Raw genomic sequence first — 16,758 nt, forward strand, 5'->3', positions numbered from 1 at the left:
AATGGGTGACTCACTGTGGGATCATTCCAACGGCGCGTGCAAGGTCAGCAGGCGAGGGCGCCCTCCAGTGGTGAAGAGCTAGAATGCCAACTCGCCCAGCTGAAGCGATTGCACTCCTGCCACGCAATCCCAGATGACCTCATCGCATCACTAGAAACAGCCGCGTCATGCTGACCCTTGACAACCACTGGCCCTGCTCCCCAGAGCATTTCACACACCAAGAAGCGCACAATCCAGTACAAGCAGAAACATTCCCAGAAAAAGAAAAAAAAAAACAAGAAATACTTTGTTACATCCTGTGTGAATAATCAAAATCCCTCGTCACTGAGCTCACACAGCTCTCAGCCTCAGGAGAAACATTTCTGGAGGACTTGTCATCATTTTGGTTTTACAAGGGAGGAAAAGGCAGAAATTAGAATTATTTTTTCAAAAAACAACACGCCAGTCTATTTTTTTTAACCCACATTCCTTTTAATTTAAGGCTTCAGCTTCACTACACAAAGACAGAATTTGAACATCCTTTTTGCAATATACAACAACGATTTACAGTGAGAGGTCAACTCTCTAACCAGCAGCGGCCCTGGAGACGCCCCGACCCCAGCCGGAGCCACGCCGCCCTGGCTCCCTGGGCACAGTGGGGCGTTTCCCGGGGCGCCCCAGCCCAGACCCCCCCGCGGTCGCCCCACGTCAGGTCGGCAACAACTTCCACCGCCCGAAACTCGTGAAGGCCCCCCACCCATTCTACTTTGTTTTGAAATCCACCTTTCCTTCCTCGAGGACACTCGCACGCCGACCGCTCGTGGCTCGGGCGCCAGGGGCCCCCCCAGTCCTGTCCGAGTCCCCCAGAAAGCGCCAAGCGGCTCTCGTGCCACAGGGATCCGGAAACGCGGCGCTGGCGGGAAGGGCAGAGGCGCTTCGCAGCGGGACTCTGCGAGGAAGAGGAAGAGGCTCCGCTGAAGGAAGGCAGGGGGTCTGGGGTGTCGTGTGCCCCGACGTCAGGGCCGCGCCCGGAGGGAGCCCCTGCACCCTCCCGCCCGACGGAGAGCAGGGAACAGGGGCGAGCGGAGGGCACGCACGAGACGCAGGAGGAGGGGAGTGGGGGTGGGCACTTGACTCCAGCGCACAGCCGAGACGCAGTCCAGACCAGCTGGACCAGCTGCCCCTCATCTGGACCGATCCAGATCCAAACCAAACCGACAGGGTACTCCCAACTCAGCAACCCGACATGCATCCAAAACCAGCCTTTCTTCTGGACCGAGAGGGGGCGGGGGAGCGCGCCGGGCCAGCGAAACGAAGAGGGGTCAGCCAGGCCACACGCCCGGCGCGTGCCAACACACCCACACCGCCCAGCCGCCCGAGTCAGTGCCCAGCACACCTGCGCCACTCTCACGCCAACCGGCACTTAAAACACTGCTCACTTCCCCTGCCACTCTCTCTCTTTGGTAGAAAACAGCTTCAAATTAAATTATTTTTGTTAGATTTTTAAAATAGAATTGATAAACAACCCAACCATAAAACAGTAAGTCTTCCGCTCTCGAAACTGAAAACCCGCAGTGAGGGGCTTAGTGATGTCAGAGGTCACAGGTCACGGTTTTACCAGAGGCGGCTGTCGGCTTGTTCTCGTCAAAATGGAAAAACCTTCTGTCAAGGGAAGCAGGGGGGCTGATTGTTAACTTCCCCGGAGCCACTGCCGAGCAGAACCGCAGGGCTGGTCCACACACTGCCCCCTGCAGGCTGGGAACGGAGTGCGACGTGGAAGGCGAGAGCAGCCCACCTGCTGCCAACCCGCGCCTGCACAGCCCGCGGGGCACAACCGACTTCAAACAATAAAAACACAAAATCTGCCTCCCCCTCTACTCCAGACATCGGGCTTCAGCGGGCCGGGTCAGACTCCCAGCTCTGCGCACGGGCTTCTGAAGGCGCAGCAGACCAGGACCCCGAGGTGACAAAGAGCAGGCAGCAGCTCACACAGGCGGAGAACCGTGACCACGGCGGGCCCAGGGCACAACAGCGCGAGAAAGGGCTCGTCCTCACAGGAGAGCGGCCGAGCAGCCAGCCCTGGTCTGAAGAGGTGATCCTGGGCCGCCCGGAACCAGGCCGGCAGAGGCACGCGGTGGAGGAACCCACACAGAGGTGGGCAGAGGGGTCACACGACGCGAAGTCGGGAGGCTAGAAGGTGCTCAGGATCTGCGAGGTGCAGGCGAAAAACCCAGAGAGCCCGGTTCCGAGACTATTCTGACCAGCCCTGCGCGAGGAGCCCCCTCTCGCTCGGCTCATCCCAGCGGACTGCACAGCCGCCTGCAGGGGGAGAGAACCGCACCAGCTCCCAATCCACAGCCACCATCTACTCCAGGTTTTACCAGCTGCAGGACATCGTGCAAATTGGGGACATTTACACCGTGTCAGCTTCGAGAGACACAGCTGGAGGTGCCAGTGTGCTGGCTTGAAGAAGAGCCGGCAGCATGCAAAACCTGAGATGGATCTGTCCGCGGTGGCACAGGAGCCTCTCCTGCAGGTTTCAATCCACACGAACTCCCCTCCTGCGAGAGCACCGGCTTGGCCCCTTGGCCCGACAGCACAGGTGTTTTTTGCTTCGTGTTACACATACCTGTATGTCTGGGGAGGTAAGCATAAAAATGCTGCATCTGTTTTACAAAAATAGACAATCAACTCTTTTAAACAAGACGCCAGTGCTATTCAATTTAATAAAACAGGCACTAGCAAACAAAATACAATAAAGCACGTTTCTGGAGTACTAAACTACTATATACAAATGTCTCTCTCTGTTTTGTTCTGAGAACGAAAATTCATTGGTAATATTAAGACAATGTGCTATGAAGCAAAGGCATTTTTTTTCTTTTTTGCAATAATAATAATAATAATAATAATAATATAAACATATAATCTTACGGTCGGAGGTCCCCGGTTCAAGGGCACCGCGCCTCTCCTTGACACTTCGGCAAATTTCAAACAATACTAAGACGGAACCAAAACGGGAAAAAAAAAACAGAAAGGAAAACTAAAAGGGCAACTAAAACCGGAATCCGCCGGGCGGGGCGCCCCGCTCACTTGACGCGGCTGGCGGGGGGGATGAGGGGCGCGGAGCGGTCGTTGGTCAGCGTTCTCCGCAGCTTGACGCCGCGCCGGATCATGCTCAGCATGTCCCCCCCCGAGGGCGGCGGGCTCTGGGGCGGCGGCGGCGGCGGCTCGGCGCTCTCGGCGCTCTGGGGGCGCAGCGGGGTGTCCCGGCAGGCGGCGGGGCCGTGGGGGCCCGGCTGCTGTGGCTGCAGGCTCTGCTGCTGGTACTGTCTCTGCTGCTGCTGGTGCAGGGCGAACTGCTGCTGCTTGCTCAGCTGGTAGAGCTGCTCCGTGCTGCCGCGGCACGGCGGCCCCAGGGGCCCCAGGGGCCCCGGCACCAGGGAGTAGTAGGGGGAGGGGATGGCGCTCAGGCTCTGGGTGGAGGAGCAGAGGGGGTGCTTGGCGTGCGCCAGCTCGGACCAGCCCCCGGGCCCGCACACCGCCTCCTCGCTGCCGCTGCGCCCCGCGCCCAGGCCGTCCCGCGGGGGGCAGGGGCCCGGCGCCCGCATGGGCACCTGCGGGGTGCTGATGGGGATGGGCACCCCGCCGCTGATGGTGCCGCGGCGGAAGCTGGGCTTGCTGGAGGGCTTGCGGCGGATGGTGGCCACGTGCGGCGGGCGCAGCAGGGGCTCGGGGTCGGCCAGCAGGCTGACGGTGGACGCCGGCCGCTTGGCCTGGAACATCTTGCGGTAGTTCAGGCTGATGTCGCTGTTGCGCGGGATGGTGGAGGACTTGTCGAAGTCGGGCTGGTCGTGCTCCTCCTCCCCGCCGTGCAGGGAGATGTAGTCGTAGTCTGCAACACAGGGACAGAAGACGGGGCGTCACGGCCTGCGGCTGGCGCCCCTGGCGGCGGGGGCTCGGATCTATCTAGGACCCCCCAGATAAGAGGCAATATTCTTCCAGCAAAACCGCTCTGGGCCGGGCCACCGTGCTACTGTGACCGGGTGACCCGGGGGCCCCCTGCTAGGTTAGAGGAACCGGAGAGCTCGGCCCGTTTCCAGATACGGAGGGGGGGGGACAACAACTGGCGAGTCCAGAACGAAAATGTTGACACGTGAACTGTGCATGAACCTGCATGTCCAGGTGTACACACGCATGCATACGGAACTGTGGCAGAAAGTTGAATAAAAAAAACTCAGTAATGGAAATGGCCCATTTTCCCAGCTCACACCAATCCCAGCCTCTTCAAACATGCACTGGGCCACTGTGCTCGATCACAGAAAACAAACCCAGTTATCAGCGACTGAGCAGCTGACTCTGTGATGGGACCCCCCCAGCTAAGTAACACCCAGGCACATGCGGCCGTCTTGTTCTGACAGGTAGCTTGCGAAACACCGGCACCGAGAACTGAGACACAGTGTTCTGGCGGGAGGCCCTCATCTCCTCGTTACAACCACGAAATGGCATCATACAGCAGAAAAAAAATCACACCACAGGTGTGGCACCGTGATTGCGAAAAGAAAACAAAAGTGAAATTCTAGAACAGACAGAAACCTACCATAAAGAGGTGGTTCTTTCTTTACAGCTGAAAAAGAATATAAAATTAAATTCAGCTTGCTGCCGAAATTAAGACGTGCTCACGAAGAGAGCATATTAATAAATAGCTAAATGATAACAGAGTTTATTCTATTGAAAATAACCAAGGACATTAAAAGCACAACACTGTCAAGGCTATGATGTTTGCTGCAGCCTGGTCTTATAACATTATTGACATTCAGAAATGTTACTCTAAATTCTGGGAAAGTGTTGGTAACCTGTGTCCTGCAGAGAGTACCGACACCCTGAAGACAGAGAGACAGGGGACAATCCAGCGAGGAGCAGGGAGGAGGACAGAGAGAGAGACAGTAGGGCAGGAGGAGGACCGCAAGGGACAGTGAGGAGGACCGCGAGGGACAGGGAGAGGGACAGAGAGGAGGACAGCAAAGAGGGACAGCAAAGAGGGACAGCAAAGAGGGAGGCAGAGAGGAGGACAGCGAGGGGGGCAGCCAGCAGAGTGACAGACTCATTGACCTGGCCACAGATTGGCCACATGTACAGACAGGCAGAGGAGCTAACCATGCGGGACACGGACACAGACAGGCTGTGTAGAGCTGCCCAGACGCTCAGACTGACGGACAGCGCACAGAGCACTGACCGTGCGAGGGGATGGTGTCCTCAGAGCAGGAGGGGGTGGTGGTCTGGGTGCTGTATCCGCTGGAGCAGTGCAGCGAGTCTCGGCTGGAACGGGGGGCCTCCGAATTCAGGCCCCCACTCAGGGTCAGGGCCAGCTGCTCCCTGGCTGTCTGGGGCTGTGGAGAGAGCAGCAGCACACACGGAGTGAACACCTCAGCCCCCTGGTAGCGGAACAGCAGCTGGGAGAGCAGACACTGCCCCCTGGTGCCAGGAGAGGGCAGTGCAGCCCTTGAGCTGGAGTGTTAGAGCTGTGCTCTGAAAAGAAGGCAATGCTGCCATCTAGTGTTCATATCCAGTATCAGACAACCAGAAAAAGTCGAACTCCAACTGTGTCTTATTAAAATGAGAAGGCACGTACATTTTGCAGCTTTAACTTCATCTTAAGGTATCAGAGTGGAATACCTACGCATTTGTATATACAAATACACCCTAGGCATCCCTGCCAGTAACTAATACTCCGCGGGTCTTCGCTCTCCGTCCGACCCGTCTCTTCGGAGACTAAAAGAGACGGAACCGCTCCGACAGCTGACACAAGCACACGACTGCACCCCTCTGACTCCCTGGGCGGGTCAGTACCTTGCCGGAGGTGGACAGGGCCCGGGCCCGCTCCCCGGGCTGCGAGCAGGCGAGCGGAGGGGGGGCCGCGGCCGTGCCGTTCGCGCCGCCGGGGGGGGCGTCTCCGGGCCGCGGCGGCAGGCTGTTGGCCACCTGCTCCTGGGGAGAGAGCGGAGCGGCGCGTCAGTCACCCGGAAACACCCGCGCCCCGCTCCGACGGCCTTCCCCCCGCCCCCTCGCCCTGCCGGGCTCCGCGCGGGAGAGGGCTGACGGGGAAGGAGGGTCACAGCACAGCGGACAACACATCACCCCACAGGCCCCTGCCCGCACGCGGCCACGCCGCCAGCCAGAGCAGGGGAGCCGGACTGGCGGGGCTCCTGGGCCGGCCTCCGGCCAAGCACAGCTCCGGGGTGAAGGGGGATTCTGGGATGGCGAGTTCCACAGGCACACGGGATGGGAAATGTATCTCGGACACAAACAGGCAGGCAGGCAGGGGGGTGGCCATGCAACAGGGGGCTCACAGTGCTCTTGTTGATCCGCAGGCTGAGGTGAGCCGAGCCGAGCCCCGGGACCGAGCGGGCGGAGGTGGGGGAGTTTCCCTCACTCAGGGACCGGCTGCCCTCCCAGGCCTCGGCGCGCAGCGGGCTGGGCGAGCGCTGTTCGGGAGAGGGGGGGCCCCAGAGGTTGGGAGGGCGAGTTAAAAAAGTGCCGTTAGCTCATCTTAAATGACACCGTACTTCACGTCCTTCTCAGAATCGGCCGCGTTTTCAAGTCCTGAAAAAGGAAACACTGAGATCCACCCAGTGACATACCAGCCGCCCTGGACACCTCTTTACTTGGGGGCAGACAGGCCAGCGCTCTTCCAATTTACTCATTTCACCTGGCAGACACTACTGTCCAAAGCGCCTTACATAAGGCTGGACCATCTGCTGGAGCGATTCCCACGACACGCCTTGCTCCAGGGTACAACAGCAGTGTGAACCCTTAACCTTGCAGTGACAAGTCCATCACACTGCTGCCCAGAGCTTGTGCACCAGACCCTGCATGATGCTCATAGAGATGACAGTTTTCTCCTGCTCTCTCGTGCTGGGAGCTACCATTGGAGTGGGAAGGACCCTGAAAAGCATGTCAGCAGCCCGGATGTTGCACTGGGTTACCGAGGACATGCAGCTAAACCTGGAGTTGGGGTTGGGAATACTGGACTAAGGCATTCGGGCTGCCGTGTGATCCCAAGACCTGCTCTGGAACTGGAACTTCCAGCAGAACTATGTCAGCCTGCTGACGCGGCAACGGTGCTGCTCTGTAACAGACTCAAGTCACCTGCACGCCAACCGCAGGGCACCAAGGTCGCCTGCTCACGAGTCCGGAGAGCCCACAGGCCCACCCCCCTCATCCCGTGCACGTACCTGCGTGGTCCCGTCGGGGGTCTGGAGTCCGGAGGGCGGCCGCAGGTGAATCCCGTCCACTGCGCTGGAGATGGAGTCCAGGGAGGGGACGTGGCGCACCGAGGCAGGCTGGTAGTTACTGCAAGGGTGGCAGACAGGGCGAGAGAGAGAGAGGAGTTCAGTTCAGAGCACTGAGGAGAGAGACCTCACAGGGCTGCCCCATCCTGGGTCCTCTAGTTTCTAGCGCTGGCTGCAGATCCCCTCCCAGTTAGTCGACAGACCCCTTAGTTGTATTTCTAATTAAACTTGATCTTGTTTTTAAACCGTTTCAGGCAGCTTTCGACAAGTTGCAGATTTCAAATTACTTACAAAACAATACCAACAGTAATAATAATGATTCTTTACACTTATAAGGCGCTTTTCTGGACACTCCACTCAAAGCGCTTTACATGGAATTGGAAATCCCACCACTGCCACCAATGGTACCACCTGGATAATGCAACGGCAGCCTCAGTGTTCAACACACACCAGCTACATCACTGGGGAGGAGAACAGAGTGATGAAGCCAGTTCTGAACTAGGGATTATTAGGAGGCCGTGGCTGGTACTGGGAGTCTGGAATAAACTTCCCATGTCTTGCAGCGGAAGCCGACGCCTTGTCTACAATCGAGAAACGACTGGAGGGATCCCATCTGTTTCGGGGAGCGAGTCCTGTGTAGCACACACATGTACGCGCTGACGGGTCTACCTGCTGATGCTGCTCTTGCGGGACAGCGTGTTGCTGGGGGAGGCTGGGGGCGTCTGGTAGGCGTAGCTGTAGTCTGAGCCCTTCAGGTCCAGGATCACCTGCGAACGAGAGAGAGAGGGATAGAGAGAAGGTCAGAGAGGTGCCCAGCGCAGCACACAGCCTCAAGCCACCACCTCCCACGTGGGAGCTGCGCCAGGAGAAGGCACCGCCCACCCCTGCGGATGCCGGCCGATCGGGTCTTTATTCTTCTTCCGAATAACCCAACCTCCACGGTTTCCTTCCACCAGCTGCTCTGAAGCTCCTCGCAGGACTGCGGGAAGCCGGGGGCGGCTCACCTGCTCGCTGGCGGGGGGCAGCTTGTTGGGGTCAGCGGTCAGGGTGCTGAGGTCCTCGAGGATGGTCTGCAGGTGGGTCACCTCTCCCAGCATCCCAATCTCTTCATCCTGGCGGGGGGGGGGGGGGGGGGGGGGAGGTGGTGTCACTACAAGCCATATGTAGTGGCCATGCAGTCAGGCCTGTCCTGAGCTCAGGGGTGTGTGATGCTCTCTCTGCCTGGGCAGCGCCCCTCCACTGGGTCTCTTGGGCTTCTACAGGATACTGGATCTGACAGGTTCCGATTGCTGGTGCACAACTGCAACACCTTCAGGATTTCATTAGGACCTGAGCTCCTAATCACTCAACTGAACCAACATCTATCCTGGAAGGAACAGTTAATGCTTTTCAAAGCCCTTCAACTGTCGATGACCTAAGCCAGCCCAACCTGGTGGAATGTGTGCCAGTGTGTGGTTGAGATCCATGTTTATTTCAGCCAACATTTCTCCTATTCTTCAACTCTGACCTCTAAACCTCCGGCCAGCGGGAGTCCTGACTCCAGTGACGGTCAGGTCCACGACTGCAGACTCTCAAATGGGTCGCTCGCACAGCCGGAGAGCGAGGGAGCCTGGCAGGAGGCAACACCTACGACTGACAACCCCCCGACATGGTACTGGGCTCACCAGGACGGGCTTCAACATGGAGACGAAGGAGCAGAACCGGCCCCTCTCCTCGATCAGGGCCCGGCAGACCGCCCTCTTCTCCGTCTCCTCCAGCACCACGTACTTCTCGTTGACGTCCTGCAGCGCGCTGTCCAGCTGAAGGCGGGCATTGTCCTTCCCTGTGGGTGGTGAGAAGGGCAGGAGGCGCCGTGAAGACTTTCCGCAAGCTCATGCTGCAGAGCCGGTACCGATACGCTTTTGAATCGGTGTTTTTTCTGATTTCCAGTAGCACAAGAATAAAAACATTTTCAGAAGAAAAACGAGCGCACCACAACGCGGCACTACGCAGTCTGGCCACAAGGTGGCAGCGCGGTAGCATCCGACTGCAGCTGCTGAACAGACTGTTGCTCTTGCAGAGCAGACACATTACTGTCCGAGTAGTCCATTTCCGAGGAATTTCAAAGCTGGCCAATTCTACTTACAGGACTGAGAGAGTGTTTTTTTAATCACCGCTCTGTTCCTTTCTACAACAGCACATGCCTGACTACAGGAACTTCTCTGACCGGCTGTGAAGCAGCAGGCAGGCAACACGTCCTGAGCCTCGACACAAGGGCTGGTCCTGTGTCCAGCTACAGGACAAGGGGACTGGGGGACTGTACAGCGGTCAGGGCTGCCCCAGAGGGTTCTAAAAGAGCCCGCGGGTCAGCGCCACAGGACTGCTGTGCGTCTGTACGTACAGGAGACACTGGAGGCACAGGGGCTGCTGCTCCAAGACCCGTCCACTACACGTCTCTCGTTTTCACCTGCACTGTTATCCCTGAAAGAGTGTGCCCAACGGGCCCGCTGGTCTCCTGGGTCTCTCTACAGCTGGGTGCAGCCAATACCAGCCACTCCTCACGGAGAGACTTGTTCAGGCAGAGGTCCGGTGAAGATCGAGATAACTGAGGTGTCCTGAAATCCTGCAGAGACGCCAGTGGCCCAGGACCAGGGTGGGATGTTTGAGACTGTCACTGGAGCGCAGCAGGAGGGTTTGCGTTATCCCAATGTGGGAATCCGCAGACTATCCCGATCCCATGCGGCAACACACTGACAAACGGCACAAGCACACTCGCCCTGCTCTTCAGAGACCAGGCTCTGCAAGGCCTCGTGCTCATGAAGCCATTCATCACACTGACAAGCGCGCAGAAGTGCTGTGCAGGAGCTGGAGGAAACCTAAGAAACCTTCAGCATCTTTTGTTTCTGTCGGGTCAGCTGCTCTGTGGCGGACACGAAGCCCCACGAGCCGCCCCTGACCCTGCGCAATAAAAAGAGGTTTAAAACTTTTGAGACAGATGCAGGAAAGCCTCTCGGACGACTCTAATCCGATTCCCAGCAAGAGCTGGTCAGATCCCAGGGCTCCATGGCCCAAGTGTGAGCCCAGGGCACAATGAGAGACATTATAGCGCCTATTAGGTAAAGCAGGAGAAATGGAGGTCTAATCAGATTTGAGGGGGTTTGTTTACAGGGAAAAAAAAAGAATAAGACAGGGAGCCAAGTTAAGCCATGTGAAGAGATTTAAACATCACATGATCCTGCTTGGAAAAAACAAGCTGAGATTTTTTCAGGCCAGTTCGCAGTCTCTCGATACCCACACCTCCTACACTCCCCCACACTCCCCCATAGCTCGCCTGCTCCACAGCGCCCCCCACACTCCCCCACAGCTCGCCTGCTCCACAGCGCCCCCCACAGCTCGCCTGCTTCACAGTGTCCCCCACTGCCCCACACCCCCACAGCTCGCCTGCTCCACAGCGCCCCCCACTGCCCCCCACCCCTGCAGAAAATGCAGAAGGGTGACTGATCGGAGACGCTGGTGGACTGTACTTGAATGACGCATGAGGGAGACGCAGAAAGGACGCTGATGCTCGAAGAGATGTCTGATTTCCCTCTCACAGGAGCTGCCTGTTAGCCCTGTGTGTCTCCGGGTCAGAGGTCAGGTCAGAGACTCCGAACTGAGCTCAAGTCTTATGGATGACAAAGGGAGGCACCATCACAAGACCAGATTCCTGACCTGTCTGGAATCAGCTTTTCTTTAAAAAAAAAAAAACGCCTCAGTCTACATCTAACAGCATTTCAAATTAGGTCAGATTTCAAGGGTTATTTTTCTCAATTTTTATAGATGGAAGAAGGACTAGAACTCACACAGAACCAAAAATGTTAACTGCCTGGCAGTACTTCCACAACCTCAGACAGATTCAGATTTAAAAAAAAAAAAACATCGGTAATAATTTCCTTACTTTCTTTCCTGCAGATTTTTTCCTTCGACTATATCAGTCTCAAAGAATTTAATTTTCTTTTTCTGACACCAGAGGAGGACTGACGTGACGAAACACTATCGGCTGCCCTGGAAAACAAACGGCACTTTCACTGGGACAGCGGGATCAGAGCCGCGGCCGCTCGGGGTCTCTTCCCGCTTGGCCGCGATGAGCACGCGATGAGTCACAGCGCCGGCGCGCAGGGAAGCCACGGAGAGAGGTTCTCCGCACTTAGGGAATGGAAACTGCCAGACGCGTCCCCATTCCCAAATTTCACTGGCGCTGGCTTGCGGGATGAAAGGGAAAAACTGGCTGCAAAGTATCTCCCAGGCTTCGGTCCCGACTGCGGAGACAGAAGGTCTGTCGGCCGAGAGCCGTGGGGACAAGCGAGTACCGGCTGACAAGGGCCTCTCGAATGACTGGGCGGCTACTCGAGGATTACACGAGACCTGAATCATAAACCAGCCTCGTAAGGCTTCCCTGTCTGCTCGGCCCACGTGCAGTATCACAGCTGCATCCTGTCACCTGTCACCGGTATTAACCACTGTCACACTGGGAGCCCCCTGCAGTCCTGGGACAGACCAGCGCCACACCCATACAGGACAGTTAGGTTTCAAGCTCTCCAACAGCAAGTCAACACAACCTGGGTTTCCAGACAGCTGCACCTGCCCTGCTAGGACATGGCCAGCACCCCCGACAGATGCTGGGGAACTGGATTCCCTATATCGATATACACAAGTGAGCAATAAGATATTGGTCACACATGAAAAACAGTGACCAGAATCCGTACACCACAGGCCCTGCTTACCAAGTACTAAGTCCAGAGGAGAGCCCCCTCAGGTAGCTGCCCCTAAGGCTCAATGACACCAGCCCGTCTTGGGACAGCACAACTGAAGAGTAAAAGTCAGCCAAATCACAGCACAAGCCAAACAACACTACCCTCAACCACTGAGACATACACACAACACAAACTTGAATGTTAAAAGAGCCTAAGAAGACAATACACACTAGCTTAGTACGTAACCAGCGTAAAGACAGCAAAGAGAAACAGACAGGCTCAGAGAGCACAGCCTAGCCATAGAGCCTGGGCAACACAGACAGACCTGGCTGTCCAAAGAGAACAAGTTGTGCTCCCACTGCCAGAGGCAGAGATGCACTTTCTGCTGCACTGTGAAAAATAGGGTTAGGTGAAAACTCTGCTCTAAAATAAATCTAATCCCCAAATTCCCACAGCTGTCAGTATCAGAACAACTTCTAAACCTACTGGGGGAGGAAACTCTATAGAGTTGCAGCCCAGTATGAGATTTCCAGTCACAGCCTGAGGAACAGACAGTGAGCCTGTCTCCCTATAATGTTTTTTATGTGAAGTATGTAACTGTCCAACAATATGGACTGTAGATGTTGTGTTAATCGTATATGCTTTTGGTTCCACTGTAATTCATCGGTCATGCCAATAAATCTTGCTGAATTTCAATTCAATTCCCATGTAACTCCTGCAGGGGTACAGACAGGAGCAAGTAAAAGAATACTGACCACATCCGTTTGTCTTTTCGCCTCACACTGTGTTAAGCCTGTACAAGATGGTATCATGGAGGCATTTCCATTCATGAAAAATAGCTCATTTGCCTCAGGAGTAGGGCCACAGCTGCCTTTCCAGCTCTCCGAGTTCACGGAAACTGAAAGCCACACCTGCCAGAATCAGAACAGCTCAACAGAGCTGCAGCTCAGTGCTCGATCACCTTCCACAGCCTGAGGGAGAGAGACTGAGCCGCTCGGATAACAACGATACCGCCGTAAACGTCTCGCATGTCGCCATTGCTTTGGCAACACAGTTATCACCGGCCGTGCCAGCAAAGTGGTCCACATCCGCACGTGAACGGAGGACAGCCACAGTGTGCGATTTCCGATGGCTTTCATCCCTCGGCTACTTTCTGGGGAACTGCAGTACTGAAGGGAGCACCAGTCGGTCTCCCTGAATTGGCAGACAAGGTCAGTCTGCGTTAAAGCGAGCTCCTGGAGACCTGATCACAAAACAGCGCTTCGAGCCAGGAGGGGCAATCGCACATACAGCACATCCTTTTGGAAAACGATCTGTTCCACCCAGAGGAATGCGCTTTGTGTTTAAGCCCCACACTGCTAATCTTCAGACCTGCCAAGACAACGGCAGCCACTGCAGAAATCTCATTCTTGGCTGAGCCCAGGGGAGGAGCCCCAGAGGGGGCGACCCAGTCACAGCGCTCACTGCTGGATCACGTGGCATTTCTCCTGTTCAAGACAAAAAAAGATTTCAAACAATCCAAAATTTCCCCAACCCCCCCCTCCTTCCCAATCCAACACAGATCTGTCAGAACAAGCCACTCTTTTCTGTAAACTCTTATCCTGCTTTTTCCTCAAAGTTCCTCGGGGAACTTGAATCCCCCGAACCCTTATGGGAGGTAGAGGAAAGGGAGGACACTCGGATCTGTAGGCTGTTCACTGGTGCCTGTGGGGACGAGGAAGGAGGTGTTGTCTATTTCAGCCTATTTCTAGCAGAAACCACAGCTGGGGACGTGCTGCCCAGTAAGAAACCAATACAAAACGGCTGGGAGCCCGATCTTGGCCACTCTGTAAGACACCGGTCACCTAGAGGGATCAGGGACTCGGCGTGCAAGAAGCTGCTCAGTCAGGACTAGAGACGCCTTCGCCATCGTGAACCCTTACACGGCAGGAGGAAATCCTGCTTCTGCTGCAGATCCCCCAGCAAGTCTCGCCCGTCTCTGCCAGAGCTGCTCTCCCGTCTGGAAAGCACTAACTTTCCACTGCACCGGCGACGACCTGCACGTGTCTGAACAGCGCTCGAGAACCCTCCCAGGGTGGGAAGGGCAGGCGAGGCAGCCTGAACGCCAGCTGACATGCGTGTGAAGCACATGTGCGCGGCTCTTCCAGCCTCAGTGTGCCCTGGGTGTGGAGCTCGCCCACCGCCCCCCCCACAGCGAAGGCCGGGTCCCTCGCAGCATCTGTCCCCGCAGCAAGGGAATTTCAAACACATGGCGCTTCGGAATTCCAGGCTCGAAGCAGATCGCCACCCCACACATTCTGAGGGGCTTCTCCGCGTGCCTGGGCTTCCAGTCCCAGCCCTCTCTCGAGGTCGGCATCGCCTGTGCATTCCTTCCTCAGGCACCCAGCAATTTGGCTCAGCTGGAAAAAATGCCTCAGCAGACCTTAGTCATCCATTTTTATTTTTAAACAGCTGTCTGTACCATGCTATCTGCAGAGCTTCCCTACCTTCAATTACAGTCCAATGCTGTCCCACAGCTCGTCTTGTACCTGCACCATCCTAATCTCCCAGCAGACATGCCGTCATTCCTTGGCGGCTGCCACACTGGTTTGCCTCTCTAAACATAAGCGGCAATTAAGTCAGCTCAGCCGGTATATCTTGCCCCATGGAAACAGGATACAATTTACAGCCTTTTGTGTTTGAACATCTTCATTTGAGATTTCACTGAAACAGAGAGGAATTTAACTACCAGGTTTCTCTTTTGTGGAAATGTACATTTTGACATCAAGCACACAAAGAATCACTTGCACACTTCCTTTAACCTATTGGAAACACTCTGTAGATACAGGGCTAAAGGTTATCACAGACCCTGGCTTGTCGCAGCTGAGAGTTGTAAATGCTTATGTAAGCACCAAACCTGCAAATCCCCCAGATGCCTGACCCCTGACCTTTCTCAGAGCCTCCTGAGGCCAGGAGGTCGCAGCTTCGTGCATTGGGAGGGGAGAGCAGCTCAGATTTCTAACGAGGTGCCATCAGATTCCCTCCAACAGGAGCTGCTAAACTGTCCAACCCCAGAAAGAGCAGGGGAGGAAGAAAAACAAACACAGGAAGAGTTCACCTGCAAGTTATCCACACTCTGGACTGAGGCCCAAAAAAAAAAAACAGGCCATATGGAAAAACTGTTCCACCTTCCAGACACGGAAAAGTGCGGAAACTGGCTCTGAGGGCAGCGAGGGCTGGAAGGCCCCCGCTGTACGTGCCGAGATTGAAACTCCCAGGCCCCAAACCCCTCCTCGCCCACGCCGGGGCCGCCGCGTCCCTCTGCAGCACCCACAACAGGAACGGCCAAACGAACAGCTCCGGCCGTTATTCCACACGCACGCCTTCTGCAACAGCTCCCACGCCGCCGAGGCCGCCGGCCTCTCTCCCCGTGTTGTTTGAGCGAGCAGAGGGCGCAGCTTAAATCCGAACAACATCAAACGGCTCCTTCGCACGCCCAGCGCAGGAGAGCGAGCCGATGACGCACGGGCGCCACGCAGGATCACAAGACCCATCCACACGGGCTGTCAGGCCGGGGCAGAGGAACACACATACACAACAGGAGGCAATTCGCTTGGAAGATGGTTAATTGAGGGGACGTTTATTAAGCAGGCCAGCCTAACTGAATCACACGCATTCAGTAAAAGCACAGGGAGCCATCGCCGCCCCGGTATCACACCCTGCAGACCTGGAGCAGAGAGCTGAGGCCAGGCTTTCCAAAGCCGAGGGAAGTGGTTAGGGAGGAGCCCCCTCTGGCACGAACCCCCAGCCAGAGCAGACACACAGGCCAGCCTGTTCAGGCACAGACGGTCCTTTCTGAGCAGGTAACAGTACAGCCAGTGTGGCCAGCTAACTGCACACGAGGAGACTCCGGCACGCCCAGCGCTGACACCCGCGGACTCCCCCAGCACGGGTCTGCCTGCACATCGCCCAGGGGCCGACTGAGCCAGCGTCGCCACGGGGGAGCAGGTGAAGAGGGTGTTGGAGACCCTTCTGCAACACAGCCCCCCCATAACACCCAGTCCCTCCGCTGTCCCGGCACCCTGCCTGACTCCCCAGCCAGCCCAGCACGAGCCACGCTGACCTGCTTTCAACTGCTTAAAGACACAGCTCCCCGGGTTCCTCATCATCATCAGCACAGCACTGCACGCACAGAACCTGAATAATTTAAAACCCACGATCCATACAACAAACACGCTACTCCTTCCTCTTTTCCGAGCCTTTTAATTAAAATATTAATGACGACCTCATTACTGCGCAGCTCGCTGCTCGATTGCTGCTCTCCCTGCTGGCACTCCGGACAGCCCATGCCATTACAGTGGGTACCGCACTGACGCCCGGGTCTTCGGATGACATCGGCAGCAAAAGCTGTGTATCAGCAGGCTCTCCAACCCCACCTCCAGCACTTCCAGAGACCACCTCGCCCAGCGCCGTCATTCCATTGATCGGTTAGCTCACTGGAGTGAGGCAGAATGACTGGCGTTAACACACAAGACCGGGCATCCCTGATCAAATGAAAAGAAAGCGATGTGCTTGGCGAGAAAGAAATGAAGTAAAGGGACTGTTCCATGCTTTCAGATTTGCTATGCTGGACCTCAACTGCGTGCACAACATTTATTATTCAAATAGTGGTACTCGCTCCACTGCACACTGGAATTCCCTGACAACACGTAAACTCTCCAGCACTCCAATCGTGATTAATCTGTAATCCGGGCCCACACAACCCAACCAGTGGTAGCGATGGCATCAGGAAGCTCGGT

General features: G+C 56.2%; 1 protein-coding gene across 8 annotated transcripts in view; it reads right to left on the reverse strand.

The window, feature by feature from the left end:
- Positions 1 to 449: 449 nt before the first annotated feature.
- Positions 450 to 16,758, reverse strand: part of mtss1 (MTSS I-BAR domain containing 1) — a 49,347-nt gene continuing 33,038 nt past the window's right edge. For 3 of the 8 annotated variants that reach the window (XM_088607918.1, XM_088607926.1, XM_088607924.1), the window contains 9 exons: positions 8,933 to 9,090; positions 8,273 to 8,380; positions 7,938 to 8,035; positions 7,212 to 7,329; positions 6,327 to 6,461; positions 5,827 to 5,964; positions 5,213 to 5,366; positions 4,577 to 4,603; positions 450 to 3,871 (listed from right to left, as the gene is read on the reverse strand). In XM_088607918.1, coding sequence (XP_088464044.1) covers positions 3,066 to 3,871; positions 4,577 to 4,603; positions 5,213 to 5,366; positions 5,827 to 5,964; positions 6,327 to 6,461; positions 7,212 to 7,329; positions 7,938 to 8,035; positions 8,273 to 8,380; positions 8,933 to 9,090 — 1,742 coding nt within the window. In that variant the 3' untranslated portion in view covers positions 450 to 3,065. The remainder of the gene's footprint in view (positions 3,872 to 4,576; positions 4,604 to 5,212; positions 5,367 to 5,826; positions 5,965 to 6,326; positions 6,462 to 7,211; positions 7,330 to 7,937; positions 8,036 to 8,272; positions 8,381 to 8,932; positions 9,091 to 16,758) is intronic. The other 5 variants (XM_088607919.1, XM_088607920.1, XM_088607923.1 and 2 more) reach the window with 5 other exon arrangements.

This window comes from Lepisosteus platostomus, chromosome 15 (genome assembly GCF_059453375.1).
Source record: "Lepisosteus platostomus isolate fLepPlt1 chromosome 15, fLepPlt1.hap1, whole genome shotgun sequence".
NCBI classification, from domain to species: domain Eukaryota; kingdom Metazoa; phylum Chordata; class Actinopteri; order Semionotiformes; family Lepisosteidae; genus Lepisosteus; species Lepisosteus platostomus.